At 36.7% G+C, this 26,222-nt stretch overlaps 1 protein-coding gene across 1 annotated transcript; it reads left to right on the plus strand.

The window, feature by feature from the left end:
- Window positions 1-337: 337 nt before the first annotated feature.
- LOC123683262 lies at window positions 338-25,840 on the plus strand. Its single transcript, XM_045622185.1, has 7 exons — window positions 338-663; window positions 1,864-2,152; window positions 2,214-2,513; window positions 7,006-7,241; window positions 18,295-18,610; window positions 18,668-18,932; window positions 18,991-25,840. Exons 2-7 carry the CDS (start codon window positions 1,904-1,906, stop codon window positions 25,563-25,565), a joined length of 7,941 nt encoding a protein of 2,646 aa, XP_045478141.1. The 5' UTR covers window positions 338-663; window positions 1,864-1,903; the 3' UTR covers window positions 25,566-25,840.
- The last annotated feature ends 382 nt before the right edge of the window (window positions 25,841-26,222 follow it).

A 26,222-nucleotide genomic window follows, 5' to 3' on the forward strand; every position in this document is an offset into this window, starting at 1 on the left:
GTTTTGAATCAACGACTAAATATATAGGCTTTCATTTATATTACTTTCATGATACTTTTCAGTTGGGAAATGGACTTTTTTCTAGCTGGACTTACAATTAATGAAATAAATATGTCTTTCTGCTGGGGAAGGCTTTTTTGAAATTAAAGAAAATGGATCACATCAATTTCGAAGGCTAAAAATCATGGAATCTAATAAAAAAGCTATTTTTTGGAAGTCCTTGATCTGAAAGGTTTTGAATATCAATTAGATAGTAACTATTTCGATAAACTTGAACTCTGAAGTTGTAGACAGTATGACTCAAAGCCATCAATTAGAAATGCTTCCAGTCCAGACTTTTTCTACGCTATGGCGCGCCCTGATGTGTCCACACACACCGGCATACCCCAAATACGGAATCTGCATGTGTTCGTGGATCATGACAAGATCGAGATATTGAGCAATAAGATCGACTTATTCACCATTTAGTCTCGGTAAAAAGGTGGGCAAGTTTACCCTTCATTCTGGACAGCAGGACCACCAGAACTCAGTACGTTTGTCGACTTCGATTCGAGAGCACCTGAAACAATTTTTTTTCAACGAAATAGGGGGCACTTTCGATTTCCGTGAGACTAGTGTTGTGAGTCAGAGGAGGAGACCTTGCCTGAACGTGTTAAATCATAGGTATTTTTATATTATGTCATGTACGGTGTTATTGGTATGATGCATGCGGATTTTGTTGAGAATTTAATATTTTTTTTAAATTGATCATAACAATTTTTTTTTAATTTGTTAGTAGGAGGAATTCTGGTGATATTCGAGGCAGTTCAAAATTTTTTCATAGGCATAATGAGTCTAATATTAGAAAAAATCATATTAATATATATATTTTTTTAATATCCATAAAACATATTCAAAATTTTAAGTTCGGTATTTTCAATAGAGAATGAAGAAAGATCCATTATTTCTGAAATTTTCGCACTTTGTTTTAGGTTTTGTATTTTGAGAAAATAATAAGTTGGAAAATTTTCCCCCAAGATATGTCTATTATTCCGCTTTTCCGATGGAAAATTTCAACTGAAAAAAACTAGCAAATAGTTTGAACTCTAAAATGTTAGTTGAGAATCCTGAAAGAACCTTCAAAAAAATTCTTAAATCTATAAATTCGCAAAAAAATGCTAAATTGGAGGTACAAAGGAAATTCAGAGATTCCTTCGATAATTTCGAGGACAAAAAGTCCTATAAGCATGGTACCGCAAACGCTTTGTTTTCGAGAAACAGGGTGTTTCTTGTAGTCCAAATTTTTTGTACTATAATTATACCAGTTTATCGAATCTTTATTAATCTTCGCTGCATATTGAGCACCAAAACTTTTAATTAATTAATTCATCACATCTTACTCTCTGGATCTTTATAATAATTTGGATTTTCCTGAGTATTACTAGAGAATTGTTTGAATTTTTTTTGTAAATCGATAGCGAATACGACAAAACTATAAAAAAACAAAAAGTGTAGTACTGGAGCAGAGATTTTTCTGAACTACCAGTGATCCACCAAAAAAAAAACTGGAGGAAAGATAGCGGGAATTTTTCCAGAAAAAATATCACCTGTGATTTGCATTCAAAATTAGCATATCGTATGATGAAAACTTCAAATTGAAATATCTATGCTGAATTTGAGTTGAGTATCTTGTAAAGAGTAGGTGTTTTAAAAAACTTGAAAAAATCAAACTTTAACAACCTTTATCTCAAAAACAAAGCATTTGCACAAACAGTTGTTTTATGCCTCTTGCAATTCGATCAGAGTTCTATGAAAACCTCAACAAATTCAAAATTCAACAAAGACCAATTTTACATCAACTCAAACACCTTTTCTTCATTCCAGATACCCTGAAATGCGGTTTATTTGAACACAAATAAAAAAAATGCATTTCAAACTGCCCCTGTTGCTGTTAGCAACATTTTTCATCGATTCTATTTGGACTAAAGACTGTGCCAAGCTTAAGTCCAACACCAAACTTTTCTGCTATTATGGAGACATCAAAGAGACTGAAAACTTGTGCAAATGTACACATGTAGTTCTTCCTGAAGGTACAGAAACTAAGATCGTTCAGAAATTGAGGAAACAGAATGCCGATGTTAAAATATTGGTCACCGTCAGTGAATTCAATGAGGTAAAACCTACTCTTCATATCTGGTAGTTCATTCGAACTAAAATCATGTTTTTCTCTTCAGAAACTGGTGGAACTTCTCAAAAACACCCAGGTGGACGGTGTGGAGTTGAATCTTCGAAAGATTGACACCAAGAACGACCTAATGGACTTCATATCCACAGTCAAATCCAAATTGGGATCAGAACATTACATTGCAGTGTCTGTACCTTCGAAAACAGAGAGTTTGGCCAAGAATTTCGACTTCAAGGAGCTCAGCAAGCAAGCTGATGTCTTCATCCTCAACACTGCCTTTTTGGGGGCTTCTCAGAATGTTACCTTCCATCCTAGCAGGTTGTCTGGTTTATGGGACATGCAAAATACGGTAAGTCGAAGCTGAAGAGGTGAATTACATTTGTATTGGTTTGGTAGTCTATATGATCTAAGTCCTCATGTATTGAGGGACATGGCTTGCTTGAGACTGAATGAAAAATTAAAGTGTAAAAAAATATTGAAGGTGAAATTCTTTCGATTTCAAATTGTCTCTATATCTTCTACTATAGGTAGAAATTATGAAAACATTGAAAGTATAGGAAAATTTAGGCGGTCACCCATCCTAGCATTGACCTCGCCGAAAGCCGTTTTAAAAGAGTGAATGAAATTAACTTAATTATTTTTCCTTGGGCGATTCCAATGATTCAGTAGGTACTGGAAATAATCAATCAATAAAATCCGACTACCAAATTTCCAAAACCAATTGAAGGATTTTGTGTATTGATGAAAATAATTAGAAATATTCATAAACTTATAACAAATTTTCCTATTCTAGACATTTAAGAACTCTGACATCTTTGTTTCGAAAGTTTGAGACCAATTCCAGATCCGACTTCATAAATTACAGATATTAAGAGTTTACAAAAACCCTTTCAGCTAAAATTGAATAAGAGAAATAAAACTTTTCCATTGTTAAAAAAAAAATGTATTTTTGATCGAAATTATATCTAAAATAGTGAAATGGTTCAAAAATTATGCTTCGTTTAAGGAATTAGACTAAATCTTTCAATTCAAATCTTTCGTAAGTTGTTATGGAGCTTCAATAAATCACTACCTAATTTATGAATCTCATAGAGAACTGAAGAACTGAAATTTCAGCAATCCTGTCAAATTAAATCAGAGCAACTAATATAATAAGATTATGTAATTATTAATGAGTGCTTTTCAAGCAAGACGCACATTTCAGAGCAGTAAAAATGTAGATTACACCATACGAATTAATTAAAAAAATATATAGACTTAGAACACAATGATCATCATTAATTTCATGAAATTTTCGATCCAAATCCTCATATCGTGTAAATTCAGATAATCAACGGAAAAATATAACGAATATCATTAAAAACTGAAGCTGATTTCTTGTTTTGAATGAAGATATTTTCCCAAGACGCCAATAAGGACAATCCTAATTAAGATTGAGCAGTTCTCAATAACAGATAGCCTGTTTCAAATCAAAATGACAGGGGTGTTACAAATAGGTAGCTATCATATGTAGCAAGGTCGGTAAAAATACCAAGGTGAAGACAAGATTACTCATCTGTTATATCCGTTAGTACCAGCAAAAGTTCATGTTAATATGATATGAGCTGTCCTGGACTTGCAGCAAAGACCTTGATGGTTGTGTTCCACCCACGAAAATAAGGTTATGGGAGAAAGGGAACTGTCAATTCGATTCCATTTCTTTGGGAGTTCTGTGTTAACCCATTTTGGGATGTCTAGTACATCTATGATTCGGTACGCTTTGAGTTATTGCAATGATTCTTATGTTTTATGGAATTGATGTGAAGGTGAATCAGAAATGGATTAAGGATTTTCTAGAAATGAGCACAAAAAAAATTAGATTCAGATGCTCGAATAGAATTGGTAAGAAGTTGAAAAAAAGTGGAAACTACTGATCTAAAGTAATTAGCTTTGAGCGCTAGAGTGCATTTGTGCGTCACTTGGAAAAAACTGTGAATAGGTGGACGTTTTTCCAATGAGGATGATACAATTTAAAATTGTTATAATGGGAACGCTGTGTTATATTTTTTGACATTTTATATCATTTATGTTCAGAATGTTCAATATGCATATTTGAATATTTTGAATCCGATATTTTTCCTAATTGTTGAATTTATAATAAGCAGAATATTTATTATTTTCTGTATCTACCTGATGAAGTCCAATATTTGGCAACTTTTGCTCTCCAAGTGTCATCGGTTGTTTCACGTCGTTTGGCGCGCTTGAAGTTTGTTTTCTGAATTGCTGATATATTTAGGTATTTATTTCAATACATTTTGAGTTGATATTAACCGTTGATTCACAATGGGACATAAGAAGTGCGTTATTTGTGAAGAAACTCTCGAGTTGAGTGAAATATCCTATCATTGATATGTTTTCATATCCGCTCGCTTCATGTCAAATTTGATAGTTCATGTTGGGGACAAAATTTGCTTATTGAGAATGACATAAATGCTTTATCTATCTATGTGTTACCATTATAACAATTTGAATTTTTATCATTCCAATTGGAAAACCCTATCCAAGGGTGCAATTGAAACATGAATGAACGAGTGCCCAAAAGATTCTGACATCACACCAGTGCTCTCCTAATTTTTTTCGATATTACGCCTAAATTTTCTTTGGTTTGAAACCATGAAGACGAAATTTCACAACTAAGTGCAATATTTCATTTCAATTCAAATTTGTAATTTTGAAATTATCAGGAAAACAAAATTCTGAAAGGTCATATCGGATTTTGTCTAAGTTTCGAATCTATTTGAATTTGATTTAATGAAGCTTCTCCATAAAAGTTGATAACTCAATATATATCACCTGTAAAATGTAAAAAATTGACAACAAGCAATCAATCAGAAAAAATCCCGTTTATTCGAAAGAAACGCTGAAGGCTAAAAAATTAGCATGCTATAAAAATGCCTGATATCTCAATAACAATTAGTATTCAACGCACATTCTAAAATATAAAACTGAATGGCATCTTAACTGCATATCAAAAATACTGATCTATATACGAGGTATTTTAATTAATTGAAGAATTCCAAACCCTGCATAAAATGTGTGGCAATACAGATTATCTTCATTACCCGTTTAAAACCACTTATTTCACTAATAAACCAGACATGAACAGAATGGTACTTTCGCAATTGTATAATAATGGTAGGCGTTCGAACATTTCCCTCAAAAAATAAGAGAAATTCCAGTAATCCCATACAGAAAACATATGATTGATGCCGGTGACAAGTCAAAGTTAATCAAAGATTGTTGATTGGTGGATTTCTTAATTGGTCGAGGTGACCCAAATGGGATACAGTGGACCAACTGGTGCACTGTTCGATACGCAAGGTTGACAAACTATCACATTCACCAGATTAAGATTTACAATCGAATTATGCAATTTTGATGGTTAGGGCCATTACTGATGGAGAATGGTTCGGGAGAAATTTTTTCAACACGTTCTTGAATGAACAGGAATTTCAATTGGAGCAGATGACTAAAGGAATGCTGCTGGTGTCGTAATCTGCAACAGCATCTAGTGAATTTTCAGATATTGGATAGAATAGATCACTTGTGGTTTAGTGGATTTCACTCACCACTGGTTTTGGGCTTGGTTCAACTTGACCTTCTACCTTCAAATTCGAGAAGAAGACATAGACTAAAGAGTCTATTCATACACATCCTTGAAAATATAGAACAATTGTAGGTGGATAAGTCAGGCGAATTCGATATTCAATCAACCTAAAGGAAGATATCGATTTTTTAAAATTCTATATCAAATATGAAATACTTATCAATACGTTACTTGACTACTTGAGAGCTGAAGTAATCATACTTCAGTCAACGGAATTTTGAACGAAGTTTCGCCTTAATATTCTTCAGTTTGATACTCGAGAATTGAAGTAACCATACTTTAGTCAACGGAATTTTGAACGAAGTTCTACCTTAATATTGTTCTGTTTTACTTGCAGTTCTGAAAGCAAATGTTGTATTGACTTTCTCGAAAATATTTCAAAGTTTATATGGATTTTTTTGTTCTGGTGGCTCTATATTCTTGTTGTATATAAATAACTATCGTCCTACTGTAAGGTTAGGGCATTGTCCTGATGAAACACAATTCTTCTCCTGTTCATCAATGTTGGCGCTTCTGTTCATAGTATAGGACAGAATCAAGCTTTTGATTATAAAGGTGCAGCTTAAATTAGAATATTCCTTGCCAATACCACCAAACACGCTGTAAAACCTTCCTGGTAGTAAATCCTGGCTTAGTCATGATCTGGACCTCTTCCCTGGTTTTAGAAACACAATTTCTGTCACTTGACATTGTCGTAAGTGAACCATTTTTCAACAGGAGTCACCATCCGCTTCAGCAGCGATTAGCATGATGGAAATTCGGTCTTATATCTTAATATCGAACTTTTTTAATCCTGATTTCTGAAAATGGTTCAAAACCGTTTTATAATGGATCTTCAGCTGGGCGCTGCAACTGCTAACATGATGGCCATCTAGATCTATCTTTCTCTTTCAGGTAGCAAAATGTAAAATATGGCAAATTTTTTCCTATGGGACGTTAGTCCACGACTGGACCAACCAAGCGCAATACTATCAAAGAAGTGTTAGTAGAACACACTCACACCTTTAAAACACACTATCGTATGATCTGATATGACCAATATAGAACGACAGATACTTCCTCGAAAAAAAAAATGGCGGGAAATACTAAATAGCTTTTTCTCCAATCTATGATATGAAATATCATCAACCCTCTCTTGAATTCCCCTGAAGCAAAACCGTAATACTTACCTATTTGATATTTTTTTCCAATTCAGGACTCGATGGTGGATTTGGTCAGTGGTCTAGGAGCACCCTTATCCAAAATAGTGATCGCCGCCCCTGTGCAAACGTTTGCCTTCACACTGCAGAGCGAAAAATTCACAGCACCTGGAAGTCCAGCTACTGAAGTCAAATCTATCACTAGAAAGGAGTTGTGCGATCTTATGCAAGAGAAAGGTGTGGAATGGACCTTAGAAAGAGATCAGGATCAAGCTGGACCTTATATTTTCAGGTGAGAAGCTTATACATATATGTACTCAGCGTTTCTGATCAAGAACCAAGGGAGCGTATCCAAAAATAAGGGATAGAAATGCTTGGGTTGAAGGTCTGTTTTAGTATTTTTTATTAACGATGATATGTCCGAGCAGTTTTCATCTACCAGCACTGTGTTATATTATAGAAGATAGTAATCTACGTCCTCATGATTTTTTAGCTTGTCATGAAAATTCACTGTATATAGAGGAAAAATATTGTATCTTGTTACCTGTGTTGTGGAGCAGACACTCGAATGATGTGTTACTCGTATTCTAAACATGATTGTCATGATTCCCATTCGAGATAAATATCTTTGGCTTTCTCCAACCAGTCTGTATTTCATTGAATTTAAAAAATTATCCTCAGATTGACGAGCCCTTCACTTTTATTATAGTTCCGTTATTGACCACTTTGGCGTTACATTTATTGATATCATTCGCTAACAGCCACTTTCTAGCGGTATCTGCCTCAAAAATTATTGCTCCATCAAATTTTTCTCAATTAGATAACTATGGGGGTTTCCGACTCAATACCAGGTCATTTTCAGCCTACAAATTGCGCAAACCAGATCGATTTAAGTCACAATAACGCTCAGATAAACGCGTCTATTAATTTTTCCCATCAACGTTGCATAACACATCGTATAATTGAAAAATGAAACTGGAAGATATGTAAATTTGTTTTCAATACGCCCAGTTAACCTCTGCTTGACTCAATTAAATGTCCAATTTGAATATCAGGCAGATCTGTTGGAAATTGAGACTGCTATTATGATAGGCGACAACTAGAGCTTGTTGCTTTACATTTTTTATTGTTCCGTTAATGCATTTTCGCGATATGGGTAATGAAGTCGTGACGAAGAGAGATAGAACAATCAATTTTGAGTTTGAGATCGTTTCAGTAGTTGCGAGAGGTCGTCGTCCTTGGCTTAGAAATATGACGGGCAAAACGGATCTGCGGTGGACTCTTTATCGTGAATAGATGAAAAATTAGTTGGCCTAGGGATTTGGGTCAGATTAGATGGGGTGGTATTGTCTACTTGTCGGCGGAGCTGTCAAAATGATGAACTGCAAGAGACAAGGTTTTGAAAGGTGTATTTGGAGTAGATTGAAATCTATGGAATGTTTAGCACCGTTTATGTGCTTTTTTCTTGCACAGTTTGGTGTGGATATAACGGGTGTATTTTTTCGAGTTATATAACTTTAAGTTGGCATAACTGTTCAAGATGGCGACCGATTTGACAGCTGTCAAGTGATCTATTCTCAGTTTAGTTTGGCAATTTATCATGAATAGACTAATGCCTGAACAACGCTTGCAAATAGTGCAATATTATTTCGAAAATTATGGTTCTGTGCGGAATACGTATCGCGCACTACGTTCATTTTATTTTGTTTAGCGATGAAGCGCACTTCTGGTTGAATGGCTACGTCAACAAACAGAACTGCCGCATTTGGAGTGAAGCTAATCCTCAAGTGTATCTCGAAACACAGTTACATCCAGAAAAACTGACTGTTTGGTGCGCTTTATGGGCTGGTGGAATCATTGGTCCGTACTTCTTCGAAAACGATGATGGCCAGAACGTTACAGTCAATGGTGATCGGTATAGAGCCATGATAACTAACTTTTTCATTCCTGAATTGAACAACCATGATGTCCAGGAGCTGTGGTTCCAACAAGACGGCGCAACGTGTCACACAGCTTGTGCCACAATCGATTTATTGAAAGACATGTTTGGTGACCGCCTTATTTCACGTTTTGGACCAGTGAATTGGCCTCCAAGATCTTGTGATTTAACACCGCTAGACTACTTTCTGTGGGGCTATGTAAAGTCATTGGTCTATGCGGATAAGCCACAAACCCTTGACCATTTGGAAGACAACATTCGCCGTGTTATTGCCGATATACGGCCACAAATGTTGGAAAAAGTCATCGAGAATTGGACGTCCAGATTGGACTACATCCGAGCCAGCCGTGGCGGTCATATGCCAGAAATCATATTTAAAATGTAATGCCACAAGATTATCTTGCGGATAAATAAAATTCATTGCAATCGAATAATCCATCGTTGTTTTATTGGAATTTAAAGTTCTATAGCTCTAAAAAAAACATCCTTTAGATGTCTCAAACTGAACAATTACTTGACACATATTATATTCATCAACATGTTTCTATACCACTCATAAACCGTAAGAAAAAAAGACGTCGTACAACATATCCACTTTTACTTTGACCCAAAAACACCCGTTATCAGGTCTGGTCGTCTAGGGTGTCAACACCACAAATCCACTCGAATCCAAATAGCGTTATCGGCTTTACTAACCCATATATTTCTAAAAGCGAACACACCTAGAATGCAATAATAGTGCTCGACAATAGCCACTATATACAATAGCGTTTCCCAATTTTTTTTTTTCAAGATCAATTCTTGTACGTACGCCTACAAACGAACGGTTCTGATCTGAAAACTGGTACAAGAACAGCTGTCGTGAGATTCGATTAAATAAATTGAATGATTGAGATTGAGGGTCACTGGGTAAGCCGCTCACTCCACACTGTGGATTGTTTTGACTGTTCTGCTAGAATCGGTACCGAGGGCAATGTCAATTGCACGTTTTCGTTTCGCTTATTGCGCCAGGTCGTGAAGAAGACACTCGCTACGTTTACGAGCACTCTATTGAATCGTCCTGCACTGCATTTTTTGAAAATCTGGAAATTTCAACAATTTCGTAAATTGCTCGCCTTTTTTAAGATGTTCTGATGAGGCTTAAGATTCAGATGACCTTTCTCAATATTTGTACAATGATAAAACTGAATATTTATTAAATAATTTATGAAGAGCTTCTAGGAATAATTTTTTATATTCGGTATGTATAGGATTTCAAAATTATGGTTAAACGTATGTCCAAATTCTAATGAGTAATTGAAATATGAAGAATTGTTCTTGCTATTAAGAAAACTCTTCAAATATTCTTTGATTCTGATCTGAAAAGATTTCCTGTTTCCTATATAAGTTAAGGTGTAATGAGTTTCAAAAAGGATATATTGGACAAACATCAGGAAGTTCTTCTCAGAGTAGAATTAATGAGAGTTTCCTTAACAGAAAGATCAATTATACGAATTCCAATCACTTATTGGAAACAGGACATACTTACGTTTAACCATAATTTTAAAATCATACATATCAAAAACTTCACACATTAATTTGATAAAAAGAATAAGTTATTGAATACACAAAAAACTCTGAAAACAGGCCAATTGAAAAGTCCCCGGTCTAACATAGTAAAACACATTTTTTGGCAAAATTCGATTTTATTAAACAACATAGTTGCCTTCGAGGGCGATACAGTGATTATAGCGATCTTCCAACTTTTCGATACCATTTTTGTAGTACGATTTGTCTTTCGCTTTAAAATAGGCCTCAGTTTCGGCGATTACTTCTTCATTGGCGCTAAATTTTTTTCCAGCGAGCATTCTTTTGACATCTGAGAACAGGAAAAAGTCGCTGGGGGCCAGATCTGGCGAATACGGTTGATACAGAAACAATTCGAAGCCAGATTCATGAAGTTTTGCCATTGTTTTCATTGATCTGTGACACGGTGCATTGTCTTGATGAAACAGCACCTTTTTTTCTTCAAATGGGGCCGTTTTTAAACGATTTCATCCTTCAAACGATCCAATAACGCTATATAATAATCGCTGTTGATAGTCTGGCCCTTTTGGAGGTAATCAATGAATATTATACCTTGCTCAGTCCAGAATACTGATGCCATAACCTTGCCAGCTGACTGTTGTGTTTTTCCTCGCTTTGGAATTCGGTTCATCGTGTGCGAGCTACTCAGCTGACTCTCGATTGGACTCCGAAGTGAAATGATGGAGCCATGTTTCATCCATTGTTACATATCGACGCAAAAATTCAGGTTTATTGCACTCAAACAGCTTCGAACAGTGCTCAGAATCATTAACACGTTGTTGCTTCTGCACACAGCTTAAGGTATCTGAAGCAACATTGAATTGCATTTTGGAGACCTCCTTGCATTTAACTTTTTTGGAAGTAATGATGGTAATTGAGAATATATACTTTTTATGTGCCTAGTGAATATAAATGAAATATTTGAGAGGATTTCAAAGCCTGTCTAATCGTCTTTAGCCAATCTATGTATTCATCGATTTGCAGGCTTCATGTCACCAGCTTTCAAATAAATAATAACATAATCTTGATCGGAATTGAGAAGATTGATTACTGATGGATAATAAAACTTATCTATTACTAACTGAAGTCTTTTAAACTACACTAGTTTTGATTCAAGGCTATATGAAGTTGATTTTAATGAAGCAATTGACATGAAAACTCACACTAGTGATGAAGGTCTCAATATCTAAAGTCTATATATTAACATTCACCTTAAAATAGCGTAGTATCATTTCAAAGTTTAATTTCCATAAGACCCCCATGTTGAAAAATATCGAATGTGGACTTCTTTTCAAGTTGAAATGAATCTTACCTCACTTAATTGATCTATAGCGCGCGTAACACTTCAAATATTTTATCATAAAAATTTACCTCTATTCGTCATAGTTACTTTCAAGAATCTTACATGTTCTCCAACTCTCTAATATTTCAATACCTTTTCTGTAGAAATATTCGTCTTTGTTTTCGAAATCAATCGTTTTTCAGATATACATAACAATTTTAATTTTTCCGAATGAAGTTATTCGCCAAGGCAAAAATGCATATGAACTAGATATCTTTAATTGACAATACCCAATCTAAATTATTGATAATTATGACTCACCATTACCAGGAATCATAATAAAATAAAATGTCGTTAAATGTGAATGTCCGACCGGTTAAATTCTTCCAGGTGGCCAATTCTCTTGTCAAATTGTGAAATAGGTGGCACAAAATCACAATTTATCAGAATTTTAGATCAAGAGTGAAAGTGAATTACTAAGGTATGATATGTAAGTGTATAGGATAATCTGGTCTGGGTTAAAAAGTACCACTGATTTATTTCCTCTGATTCACATTCATCAACGGTAGGACGTGTTTTATTAACGTATTAATATCAAATTTGAAATATCACAGCGTGAATGTTAATGCTAATACAGGCGAATTAGCAACTGTCGAGATTGGTAATTGCTTTTATGATCTTTCAGATCGAGGAATCAAGGTAGTTTTCCTTATGGGTGGTACTTAGCAATGACTAGGTGAAAACGGATTAGATTTCAATGAAAAATTTTAATGACAGCCAGAGTAAGATGAATGTTGATTGATAATTGAATTGAACCCCGGAAAATACTAGATAGTGGCACCAATAAAGATAGTATTTGCTCATTTTGAAATAATTTCTCTAACTCTTTGGTATATCCATTAATTCTGCCATACCTCGTAGAACGAAATCGTGCGGGAATATCTCAGTTTCACACAGATTTCATGGTTTTATTTCTTTGTTATATGTTTGTATTCGGATTTGGCTGTTATGTGCGAAATTCCTGATACAGAACTTCTTAAAAATTCGAATTAATTCACCTTCAAGAGTGATACGTATACTAACGGGCCAATTGAGAAGTCCTTGGTCTACACATTTTTTTGGCAAAATTCGATTTTATTATTCAACATAGTTGCCTTCGAGGGCGATACAGCGATTATAGCGATCTTCCAACTTTTCGATACCATTTTTGTTGTACGATTTGTCTTTCGCTTCAAAATAGGCTTCAGTTTCGGCGATTACTTCTTCATTGGCGCTGAATTTCTTTCCAGCGAGAACTCTTTTGAGGTCTGAGAACAGGAAAAAGTCGCTGGGGACCAGATCTGGCGAATACGGTGGATGCAGAAGCAATTCGAAGCCCAATTCATGCAAATTTTGCCATTGTTTTCATTGATTTGTGACAGGGCGAATTGTCTTGATGAACCAATACCTTTTTCTCTTCAAATGGGGCCGTTTTTTAACGATTTCATCCTTTAAACGATCAAATAACCCTGTATAATAATCGCTGTTGATGGTCTGGCTCTTTTGGAAGTAATCAATGAATATTATACCTTGCGCTTCTCAAAATACTGATGCCATAACCTTACCAGTTTGACTGTTGTGTTTTTTCTCGCTTTGGATTCGGTTCCTCGTGTGCAGTCAACTCAGCAGACTGTCGATTGGACTCCGGATTGAAATGACGGAGCCATGTTTTCTGATACAGAACTTCTCAAAAATTCAACTTAATTCAACAACAACTTCAACTTCAAGAGTAATACGTATACTCCAAGGTACCTCTAACTCTTCAATACCTTTTCAGTTTTCTATAGAAACATTTGTTTCAGTTTTTGAAATAGGCTTCAACCTCAGCAACATTGCCTCCTCAACTTGTCATTGGAAATATTGAGTATTTGTTCCGATATGATTCTTGAATTTTCTATGGTTACGGTTACGTCATCTACATGAAATTTTGCATGATGCTTTAAATGGGTAGTCTACATCTAAATTTGAGTTTTCATCTTCTTCGGAGTCGTAGTTTTGGAATTAACAGAAAAATAATATTTTTGTCAGCAACATTTCTTCATTAACGACTGAAAGTTTCTAGGATCTACCATTTGAGAGTTGTCATGAGAACAAGCGCTCAAATTGAGTGTGGGAGTTAAGAAAAGAGTAACAAAACACCAAAAAGCATTTTCTTTTAATTTTTGTGTGTATGTTCCCGCTAATCTTTGAAACTACTAAACGAATTTTCTTTCGGATTCCACAGGTTCATTAAGAACAGTTTGGTGGAAGATATAGGCTTTTTTTCATTGAAATCTGACGTAATTGAAAAAAGTTATGATGATTCAAAAAAATTCTTTCATACCAACGAAATTGCGGGCCCAAACTGGTTACAGTTTAAGAATGAAACGAGTTGAGCGTAATGCGTAGACATCGAGTGAGAGTTCTCATTCACCAATTTCACCCATTTAACTCATTATACCTCTATAATCAAATGACAATGAATCACCTAAGCAGTAGGTACTAGCCAGACAGGATTCTTTCACTTACCTCAGTCTTTCAGTGTAGTGGACGTCGCGTGTCGTAACAAACCATTACCGAGCCTGTGTCTCTGTTATCCAATACCTTGGATAGTCAGTGGCGGCTCGCCAGGGTTTGTAAGTCAAAAGTACTGAATCAAGAGACCGAAATTGGGTGATATAAATTATGTAAATTTCTTCTAGGTATGGTTCAATAGTTTGGGCACAATTCCTTCTTACAATTTCGAATTGAAATTAGTTTATAGCAATATTTTAGAATAGGTACAATTATAAGCAACAAATTTTTCATTTTATATATAAAAGTGTACTCTTGTGTTCCACTTTTCAGAAAATTTAGGCATAGTAAATCTAGTAAACATTCTGCTATTGTACGATTTATCGTTCTATCGAAATATTTTGATTTTCAAATAAATCGATCTATTTGAGCTTCACCCATTTGCGGTACAGTGACTTAATAAACCTCAGTGTCCACACGCATGTTCTCGTTTTTGATTGGAAGAGCCTAAATTTGGCCATTTTTTTGTTTACATTCTCCGTTTACCTGATTTTCGAGATTTATTCAAAATGTAAGGCCCATTTCATTAAGTCACTGTAGTATTCTTGAGTTGAATAAATTGGACGCCCAATAGAGGCTGTCACCGACGAAAAAATCAAAAAAGTTCGCAAAATAATTTTGAGTGACCGTAAAGTGAAGATAATCGAGATAGTAGACATTGTGAAGATATCATCTGAACGTGTACATCATATCATTCACGAATATTTGTACATGAGAAAGCTGTATGCAAAATGGGTGCCGCGCGAGCTCAAAATCGATCAAATGCAACAACATGTTAATGATTCTGAGCAATGTTTGAAACATGGCTCCATAATTTCATTCCGAAGTCCAATCGACAGTCAGCTGAGTGAACTGCACACGATGAACCGAATCCAAAGCGAGGAAAAACACAACAGCCAACTGGCAAGGTTATGGCAGCAGTATTCTGGGATGCGCAAGGTATAATATTCATTAATTACTTCCAAAAGGGCCAGACCATCAACAGCGATTATTATATAGCGTTATTGGATCGTTTAAAGGATGAAATCGTTAAAAAACGGCCTCATTTGAAAGAAAAAAAGTGCTGTTTCATCGACACAATGCTCCGTGTCACAAATCAATGAAAACAATGACAAAACTGCATGAATTGGGCTTCGAATTGCTTCTGGATCCACCGTATTCGCCAGATCTGGCCCCCAGCAATTTTTTCCTGTTCTCAGACCTCAAAAGAATGCTCGCTGGAAAGAAATTTAGCGCCAATGAAGAAGTAATTGCCGAAACTGGGGCCTATTTTGAAGCGAAAGACAAATCGAACCACAAAAATGGTATCGAAAAGTTGAAAGATCGGTATAATCGCTCTATCGCCCTCGAAGGCAACTATGTTGAATAATAAAATCGAATTTTGACCAAAAAAATGTGTTTTACATTGGTAGACCAGGGACTTTTCAATTGTCCTCTTAATCCATCACCTTCAGTTCATTTTCTAGCGTATTTTAGGACTTGAAAATTATTGTCTCACTTAGATAACGATTGAATGATTTCGGACATCAGAATGATTTTTTCTCCAATTCTGTGGTTATTCCATTCATTCTTCCACATCTTCTAGAACAAAATCGTGCGAGAATATATCAGAAACGCACAGTTTTCATGGTTATATTTTATTATTCTATGTTGGCACTCCGAACTTTCCGCTACGGCTTTATCTGTCAATTCATCAAATTGCCTTAAAGAAATCAGTTCTGCCAACCAACATTTTTCAATGCAAAAATCACTAAATTATATTTATGGAAATATTTCATTAATTTCAATGAAAATGCAATGAATTAGAGAAAATAATGTATAATACTCGTACAGAAGGCTCATTCTACCACTCGTTCATTCCAAAACTCGCCACTTCGTGGCTCGTTTTTGAATTTTGAACTCGTGGAAGAATATCAATGCCTTCTGCACTTGTATTATGAATAACTAGTCTAACTTAGATAACGATTCAATAAATTCGGACATCAGAATGATTTTTTACGAATCTCTCTTAGGCCCCCCAGCCATATTACCGTGCCGCCGCTGCCCATATCGCATGGGCGACCGCACGGCACAGGGGCGCACCCAAAATATTACCGAATTGAATTATGACGTCCGTTTCATTCAGCCTCATCTGGATCAGATAATCCGCAGCCAACTTTCTATCGAGAAAGCGATTCTGTTTCGCATCAATTTCACAAGGACGATCCCTTAGCAGTCGCGAGTCTCTTGTCCCATTTGCATGGGCGTAAAATTAGAGCGATGTGGCAGCGTTGAATTCACGAGATCGCGTTTGCATAATAAGTGGATTGACCATATAGAGAATATGGAATTGGCAAATTAACTACGGTCATTTTGAATGATGGGAATTTCTTGGGATATGTTGATTTTGATGGTTGGTATGGGATTTCGAGCTGGGTGTACGTGTTTGGTCAAGTCCAATGGGACAAGCTTGCAGCACCTTGTCGTTTGGTTAAGTGTTAAACGTATGTGTTTGAAATTTCGTCGGAAATCATTTTGCGCAGTATGATAGTGAAGAAATTGACTGTTTGAGAAATACTGGTAGATTTTTTAGCTAGTTGAATGGATAAAAATGTTGAATAGCAAAGGGTGTTTTTTTTTAGAGCTATAGAACTTTAAATTGCAATAAAACAACGATGGATTATTCGACTGACATGAATTATATTTTTCCGCAAGATAATCTTGTGGCATTACATTTTAAATATGATTTCTGGCATATGACCGCCAGGGCTGGCTCGGATGTAGTCCAATCTGGACGTCCAATTTTCGATGACTTTTTCCAATATTTGTGGCCGTATATCGGCAATAACACGGCGAATGTTGCCTTCCAAATGGTCAAGGGTTTGTGGCTTATCCACATAGACCAATGACTTAACATAGCCCCACAGAAAGTAGTCTAGCGGTGTTAAATCACGAGATCATGGAGGCCAATTCCCAGGTCCAAAACGTGGAATTAGGCGGTCACCAAACGTGTCTTTCAATAAATCGATTGTGGCACGAGCTGTGTGACATGTTGCGCCGTCTTGTTGGAACCACAGCTCCTGGACATCATGGTTGTTCAATTCAGGAATGAAAGAGTTAGTAATCATGGCTCTATACTGATCACCATTGACTGTAACATTCTGACCATCATCGTTTTTGAAGAAGTACGGCCCAATGATTCCACCAGCCCATAAAGCGCACCAAACAGTCAGTTTTTCTGGATGTAACGGTGTTTCGACATACACTTGAGGATTAGCTTCACTCCAAATGCGGCAGTTTTGTTTGTTGACGTAGCCATTCAACCAGAAGTGCGCTTCATCGTTAAACAAAATTCGCTTAAGAAAATCGGGAACAACGGCAATCTCATTTTGGGCCCATTCGACGAATCTACGCCTTACTTGATGATCGTTTGGCTTCAATTCTTGCACGTGTTAAATTTTGTGAGCAGACAAACCAAGATCCTTCCGCAAAATCGCTTGAGATTATAGTGATGAACTCATTTTTCGTCTTCGGTCACAATGCGATGCAAAAATCCCTTCCGTCTTTGCCTTGCAAGCAGCTGTTCACAAGCAAACAAACGCCGTTCAACATCAATCGGTTTCAACTCGTACGGCACCCAATTTCCTTGTTTCTGAATGATTCCCATGACTTTCAGGCATTTCTAAATGGCTTGTTGTGTCACTCCCAATGATACGTTTGATACGAGTCTTGTTCAAGTAATGCCTCCAATTCCGCATCTTTCACTGCCATGCTGGTCTTCGACTCAAAATTAACATTTTTGGAGCGTTGAAACCACTCTCGGCACGTCCTTTCACTAATATCGGTCTCACCATAGGTAGCATTCAGTGAGCCTCAGCAGTAGATTTATTCATATTGAAGTAGAAGATTGAGAGCTGTTCTACTTTCAGATCTTATAGACTTGCATTATCTACCAACAAAATTAACGAATTATTATTTTTTTTCCAGAGGAAAACAATGGATCGCTTTCGAAGATGAAACCAGTATCGACATCAAAACAAAATACGCCAGAGTTCGAAGTTTGGCCGGTGTAGCCCTCAAAGACCTCTCTCAAGACTCAGAAACCAAATGCGGGTCTTCCATACTCAGCGCTGCATTCAAGGGCTTATCCAAGCAAGCCCGAGCTCCCAGAGGAGCAGTGTTGCAAACGTTAGAGAGAGAAATCCTTTCACCATCCTCCACTCACAGTTCCACAGTCCATGACTCACCCTTCAGAATCTCAAGGATAATAGATACAGAGGGAAAAATCCACGTTGTCCGACAGGTAAAGAAAGCTCCTGGAGTTCTTAACCTTTTACTTCAATCTGGCGTTTTTTCTTAGGACACAAGAACAGAATTTGAGTGCTCTAGGCAAGGCTACTTTGTCCATCCAAGATCATGCAACAGGTTCTACAGGTGCGTCAAATTCGACCAAAGAACTGAAGAATACAACGTATTCGAATTCGACTGTCCTGCTGGTTTGACTTTCGATGAGAAGACTGAAGTTTGTGTTTGGCCTGGAAGCCTTCCTCACGCTTCTGCTTGCTCTGGAAGCAGTGAAATCGCTCCAGTCCCACAAAAGAGATTCTCATGCCCAACAGAGCCAGGTACTCTCTTTCGCCTCATTAAAATTCTACTCGTTTTTTACAAATACTCTTTCCTTAGGTTATTACGCTGATCCAGAAAACTGCAGATGGTTCTTCGCTTGTCTCGACCATGGAGAACCCACCATGCAAGCCTACGAGTTCAGATGCCCCTTTGGACTTGTCTTTGACGAAGAGAAACTGCTCTGCGAATGGTCTTGGTTGGTACCCAAATGCGGAAGTGGTGCAGCAGTGACTTTGAGCTACTATGGTGGAGTTTCCACCAACATCAACCAATACGATGGTTTGGGTGTGCTACAAAGCGTTAAACTTGGAGGTCTTCAAGGTCCCATACAAGCAGCTGAGGCTAAGACTTACAGCAATGTTGGTTTTGTTGGATTGACAGATAAGACGTTGAATGATGGAAGACTTTTCGCTGAGAACTCTGCTAGGTTCATTGATGCCTCAAGACGTCTTGGTCTGTCGTTGAAAGCAACTCAATCTTTGTATAATGCAGGTCTTTTATCTGAAAAATTGGCTGCCATTGGACTTAGTCAAGATGATTTCGGTATTAAGAATTTGGCATCTGAAGTGAACGGTGGTTTACATCAGAACTTTGGTCAACAGGACCAATACTTAGTACAGAATCTGAATGGTTTATCTTTGACACAATCCCAACAAGATGGTTCCAATTCTGGTTATGGTTCACAATCAAGTCTGACTAACTCTTTCGGTGCTAAGAATGGTCAATACATCTTGCAATCCAATATAGCCGGAGCAAATTCAGCATCCTACAATAACCTCTATCAACAAAGTTCTTCTGGAGGAATCAAAGCTGGACAAAATCAAGACTTGAGCACTTTAGAACAATCACTACAAGATCAGTTGAGTTTGAAACAACAGAATGGACAAATTCAATTGGGACTGACTCAACTGAATTTAGACAATGCTGCTATAAACCGAGTCAATACTGAAGGAGGACAATATAATCAAGAATACAGCAACTTGGGAGGCAATGCTTACTCGCACAGTTACGTAAATTTCGGCCAGTCAGGTTCACAACAGCAAAGTGTGAATCTTGTAGGAAACTCACATGTACAAGGTCTTGGTCAACTCAGTTTGGGTAGTGAAGGTTTATCAAGAACTGGAGGAGAACAACTCGTACAACAAGTCAACTTGGGAGCTGATGGATACTCACAGAGTCAAGTTAATTTGGATCAAAGTTCACAAGATCAGTTGGCTAGTTCTCTAAAAAATATCCAGCTGGGACAAACTGGTTATTCTCAAATAGGCTCAGGACAACTCATTGGAGGACAAGTACAATATCAGCAAGGATACAATAAGAACTCAGGAGCCTTTAGTCATAGCTATATGAATTTGGCTCAAAATCAAGGAGAACTGATTTCAGGTAACTCTGCTGCAAGTCAACTCAACATAGACCATAGTGGAATATACAGTGGATCTTCAGAAGAGGGCAGAATAAATATCGAAGGAGGTTCACTGAAATCAAGCGATAATTTGAAAACAACTGGATACAGCAACAGTTATTTCAATTTGGGACAATCATCAGGAGAGCAAATCAAAATTAATCAGCAAGGACAGTTGAATGTAAATCAACAAAATCTAGAGTTGGACAAAATACAGTCTGATGCACGTCTGGAAGCACAAAAAGTTCCAGTGGATAATATTGAACAGTTAAATATTGGATTTAACGGTTACAGGCAAAATGGTAGCATCCTCCTTCAAAATGTTGAAATAAACGGTGCAGCTGGAACCTACACCGATGATATAGCACAATCGAATTTGAATTTGGGGTTGGATTCTAGTGATTTTACACATGTAACACCAGCTTCTGTTTCTCACACTACCGCTAGTAGCTTTGAATCTATTGTTTCTGCTACTCCTTTGGGAACAATCGACAATCACAACGGAAAACAATCGGTGGACACCTCAGCTATCGAATACTCTATTAATAATTTAGAAGAAACGAAGAATAAAGATGCACAGAGCTACAACAACAACCAAGCAACAAGTTATCAGTTCATACAAAAAGAACAACCATCTTTTGTATCTTCAACTCCGTCTGTTATTCTCCAACAAGATGTACAAAGACTGTCCAACAAAGATTATTCATCTATTGAATACAAGTCCCAACCTGAAATATCCTTCAACGTACCTCAGGTACAGTATGTGACATCCACTTCACGTCCAGTAACACAAGAGGTGTATATTAAAACAGCTACTGGTCCTTCAGTTCAATATGAAGGAAATTCCAAAATAACATACAGTCAGCAAACTCCAAATGTAGCATTCTCAACAGCTGGTGAGAAAGGAATACTATCTGGCCAAAGTTATTCTGAAAATGGCGGATATAGCTATGACAGACCATCAGTTACGTTTGAAGAAACCCCAGTTGTAAGTTCGACTCCTTCCTATGTTGCTGAAGTAGAAGCAGCTACACCTTCCTCCGCCACAAGTTATTCTTATACGAATAGAGCTGAACGTGTTAGATATCAAAAGGTGTCTAAACCACAAGTTATTGTACAGCAACCTCAAGTAGTTATAGCTTCAACTCCCTCAGCTGGTACTTCCTCTAGCTACTTTAGGCAAGACACAAGTAAGATAACATACCAAACACCACAGTTGGTTCAACAACAACCACAAGTTGTCTCTTCTTACAACTACATCAAACCTGTAACTTATGATCAACCCAAACTCACCCTTGTTCAACAGCCACAAGTTGTTGCTCAAAAGCCGTCAGTCGTTGCTACAAGTTATAATTATGTAAACCAAAACCAACCACAGATTCAACAAACAAAATCAGAGGGAGTATCTGCTAGCTTCAGTTATGTACAACCAGAAGTGAAAAGCCAAGTTTTTGTTCAGCAACCACAAATTGAGCTGAATAAGCAGGAAGCAGTTGTCACGAGTTATAATTATGTCAAGCCAACAAGCCAATCGCAAATCGTTTTTGAACAACCCCAGATAAGCATCAAACAACCAACTATTGTAGAGAGTTACAGTGTAAGACCTACCATCAAAACTGAAATTGTTCAGGAGGTTAAACCTTCCATCTCACAGAGCTATTCTTATAGCCAACAGAATTCATTGAATGGTTATAAATATGAAGCTCCTCAAGTTTCTATCCAAGAACAACCTCAAGTGACTTTCGAAAAGCCAACCATATCCAGCAGTTTCAATGTCGAATCAGGTTATAAATATGACAGACCATCTGTAGTTTTTGAAGAAAGACAAAAACCAGTTCAGCCTCAAATTACTATCCAAGAACAACCTCAAGTGACTTTCCAGAAGCCAACAATTTCAAGCAGTTTCAATGTCGAATCAGGTTATAAATATGATAGACCATCTATAGTTTTCGAAGAAAGACCGAAGACAGTTCAGCCTATTGTTCAACAAAACATTGTTCAATCTGTGGTACAAAAAGAAATTCAGCAACCTATAACTCAGCAACAACAAGTGACTAGTTATCAGTACTTCCAACCAGTTGTTCAACAACCAAGAGGTTTCACAAAAACATCTTTCCAACAAGAAGCTGTGAAGACATACTCATACTCTAATCCTGTGAGGAATCAATACGTCGTGAAGCCAGCTTCTATAGTTTCAACTAATTATAGAGCTCCTGTTTACAAGAGCCAACAAGTAGAGTTCCAAGGTTATGGATACCCCAAGCCACAAGTTCAATTCGTAGAAGAACCCCAAGCTGTTGTTACAAATTATGAAAATAAAGTACCAGTCGTCGAAGCACCAATAGTGCCTAAAAAGGCTTACGTCTTAGGAAATAGTTTCCAGTACCAGAAGACAGTACCTAAAGTACAATTTGCTAAAGAAGAACGTGTTTATGCAACACCAAAACCAACTTTCATTTCTACCATTAACTCCATTGTGACCAAGAAAGTCAATCCTCAGCCTCAAAGAGAATTTATTTACTACGACAGCCGTTTGGATAATACTAGACAAAACCAGTACTTCCAAACTTCAATTCCTGTTCAGAACGAAATCAGAGGATACAGTTATCCTGAACCAAGCATCAAATTTGAAGAATCTCCAAAAAGTTCACACCAACAAAGCTATCAGTACTACCAGTCTAGTCAAGTCGAACAAAGACCTGTTCAAATTCAACAACAAATCTTCACTACCCCAAGACCAACATACCAATCAACTATCAAATCTGTTATTAGTCAGAAACTGGAACCTCTGGAAGAACAATTCATAACTACACCTGCACAAATCCAATATCTGGAATCTACAACTCTGAAACCGTTTGCTTCTGTAACAACCTCTTACCTACCTGCGCGACAGAGGATTCCTAATGTAGAAATTAACGGTAATGTAGGTCAAAAGTCTCGTGGTTACAGTTATCAGTATAACCAACAAGCCAATACCCAGAAGCAGGTTGTTGTTGAAAATCAGGAATATAATCGACCCGTGTATTACTCAACTGAAAGACCAGTAGAAGTTCAAAAAGTCACACCTGTCACGCAAAAATATTTCTATTACGATAGTCGACTGACTGGTACACAAGCTCCTGAAGTACAATACTTAGAAACATCAACTAGAGCACCAATCATCCAGAAGACTCAAAGTGTTGAGTTCCAAGGTTACGATTATCCAAAACCCCAAGTTTCATTCGAGGAAGACCAAACAAGTTATGGAAATAAGATTCCCGTTGTAGAAGCTCCCATTGTACCAAAGAAAGCTTATGTGACAACAGGTGAAAGCTATATCTACAACGAAAAAGTGAATACACAATCTAGACCAGTAGTCCTGGAGAATTTCGTAGCTGAGAACTATCAACAACAAAACTCGAACTCACAGTTGGGTCAAATTGAATACACCACCACTAGGCCAACTTACATATCAACAGTGACCTCAGTAGTTGCTGAAAAACAACCTGTCAATCAAGAATTCTCTTACTACGATAACAGATATTCTGGTAACTCTAGAACAAGACTGGTATCTCAAAACGTTAAATCCTCCTCATCTCGAGGATACAGTTATCCCAAACCTAAATTGCAATTGTTGGAAGAACCACAACAATTATTGACAACAGTTGAAGTCAACAAGGGAGCCCAGCCAACCATTTTGGAAAATTACGTATCACCTGACTACCAGAAATACGATGTGTCAATAGAATCAAGTACACCAGTTACTCTTCTAAACCAAAATGTCAGACAAGAAGTACTACGATACGAGAGTAGACCACAACCTGAAATTGCTGAAGTTACTCAAGCTCCAATTGAATTGAATCTTAAAATATCCTCGTCAACTCCAGCTATTGTGCAAAAGTTAGAGCAAGTGCAACCAATTGAGCCGTTCTATTATTATGACAGTAGATTGTCGTCAACTGAAGTTCCAGAGATCGAGGTTGCTCAAGAAAAGGAACAAGTGCCTCAAGTATACCGTCAAGAACTTACCAGTTACGATAGTAGGTATAGAACATCTGGTCGACAAGATTTGAAAATCAAATCTCAACCTAGTGTAACGATTATTGAACAAGAACAACCAGTTGGAAAGATCACAAATGAAGAGGAATATACCCTGGACACATCCACTGAAAGACAGTATGTCCAGATAGAAACGAGTGAGCCATCATCAACATACTTGCCCATAAGAAAAAGAATAAGGGTTACCAAACCTTCAAGAAAGTACCTTCCCACATCTCCCAGTACCACATATCTACCAAGTATTACTCCAGCTATAGTTTCAAATGAGTACTTACCAATAGCCTCCAGTGAAGCTTCTGCTGAAGGTGGAATATCAGTTGAAGATTACCAAAACTTTGAACTAGTTAGGAAGAAGAACCGACCAGTTAAAGTTGTAAAGATAGTACGACCACGAGTGAAGACAGTAGTAGTGAAAAAGAATGATTTTAACCCATTCTTGTCAGCCAAACTTGGTGCCCAATGCACCTGTACCTCAAACACTCTTGAGCTACGTAAAGAACCTTTGAGAATCGAGGTGACAGATGACGAAGAAGATGAGAATGATGATGGTATCTTAGTTGAAAAGAATGACGGAGAAACTATTGTTGTGGAAAATTATGAATCCGGCAAAGACATTGTTACACCAGAACCAGAAGTATACATAAAATCTAGTACTGTAGAAATTCCAAGCAGTACCTACAGATTAAAGAAGGTGAACAGAGGTAGAAGTCGGGCTCAGAATGTCGTCATTGAAAATATCTCAAGAAAGAAATCTAGAGTGAACATTGAGGCTTCTGATGTGAACATAGTGACGTCAAGGGTAAGAGTGAAGACTCCAAGAATCGATATTGTAGCTGATGATAACGCAGAAGTTAACATTGAAACTGGAAGTTCTAGGGCTAAACTTGTAGAAGTTGAATCTGGTGAAAACATCGCAATCACCTCTAAGAACTTCGACAGATATGGCCCAGGAGGTTTGAGAAGTGTATCAGAAACCCTACAGGGTGTTGATTGTCAAAGGGCTGGTCTTTTCAGACATCCAACTCAATGTAACAAATTCTACTCTTGCAGATGGGACTGTAAGAAGAATAAATTCACCTTACACATGTTTAACTGTCCTGTTCATCTCACTTTCGATAATAATTTGGGTGCTTGTAACTGGCCAAGTCAAGGACCTGCTTGTTTGGAAAATACACTGTTGCCAAGTGAATAATTTCGTAACGATATTGTCGTTTTCCAATTCGTGATTTAAATCTACATTTTAGTGTCGCTATTATTTGTAAATAACTGATGTGTTTTATTTTTCTATTCTCGATTTATGTATATAATCTCGTTTTATTCAACATCTTTGTCATTTTATTATTTATTTCACGTTGCATTTAGCATTCTTCTGATGGTTTGTTGAGTTTTTTTTTATTTTTATATGATTTTATGATGGCATAAAAATCGTTTGTAGAGCATTTTTATAGAATAAACATTCAAATAATACATTCTTTTTATTTGTCATTGCATATCAAAATGAATAACGAAAAGCTTTAATGGAAAGATCCAAGCTAAAATTCCGAAACGATAGTATGAAGAAAATCAGAAAGAAGAAAAAAAAATACAAGGGAACAAGAATAAAAATGAAACTTATGAAAACTCACATTTGAAGCATGATAATAATGTTGGATAGTTATGTGAGTTTTAAAAGGATGAAACTATAACACTATAATTTGATTTTCCAAATCAATTCAGGTAAGGTTAGGTAAGGTTATGCTAAAAAAATAAAACTTTGGAACAACGCAAAAATTACGAATCAGAATGTACGGTTTTAGGAATATTGTTATTATTGATATAATTTTTATCAACTTGTCATCATTCCATTCGG

Source organism: Harmonia axyridis, chromosome 6, assembly GCF_914767665.1.
Source record: "Harmonia axyridis chromosome 6, icHarAxyr1.1, whole genome shotgun sequence".
In the NCBI taxonomy this organism is placed as follows: Eukaryota; Metazoa; Arthropoda; class Insecta; order Coleoptera; family Coccinellidae; genus Harmonia; species Harmonia axyridis.

Coding starts and splice junctions, on each gene's coding strand:
- LOC123683262 (XM_045622185.1), top strand. CDS start 1,904: ATGCATTTCAAACTGCCCCTGTTGCTGTTAGCAACATTTTTCATCGAT. Junction 18,611..18,667: donor AAATCCACGTTGTCCGACAG/GTAAAGAAAGCT, acceptor GTTTTTTCTTAG/GACACAAGAACAGAATTTGA. Junction 18,933..18,990: donor CTCATGCCCAACAGAGCCAG/GTACTCTCTTTC, acceptor CTCTTTCCTTAG/GTTATTACGCTGATCCAGAA.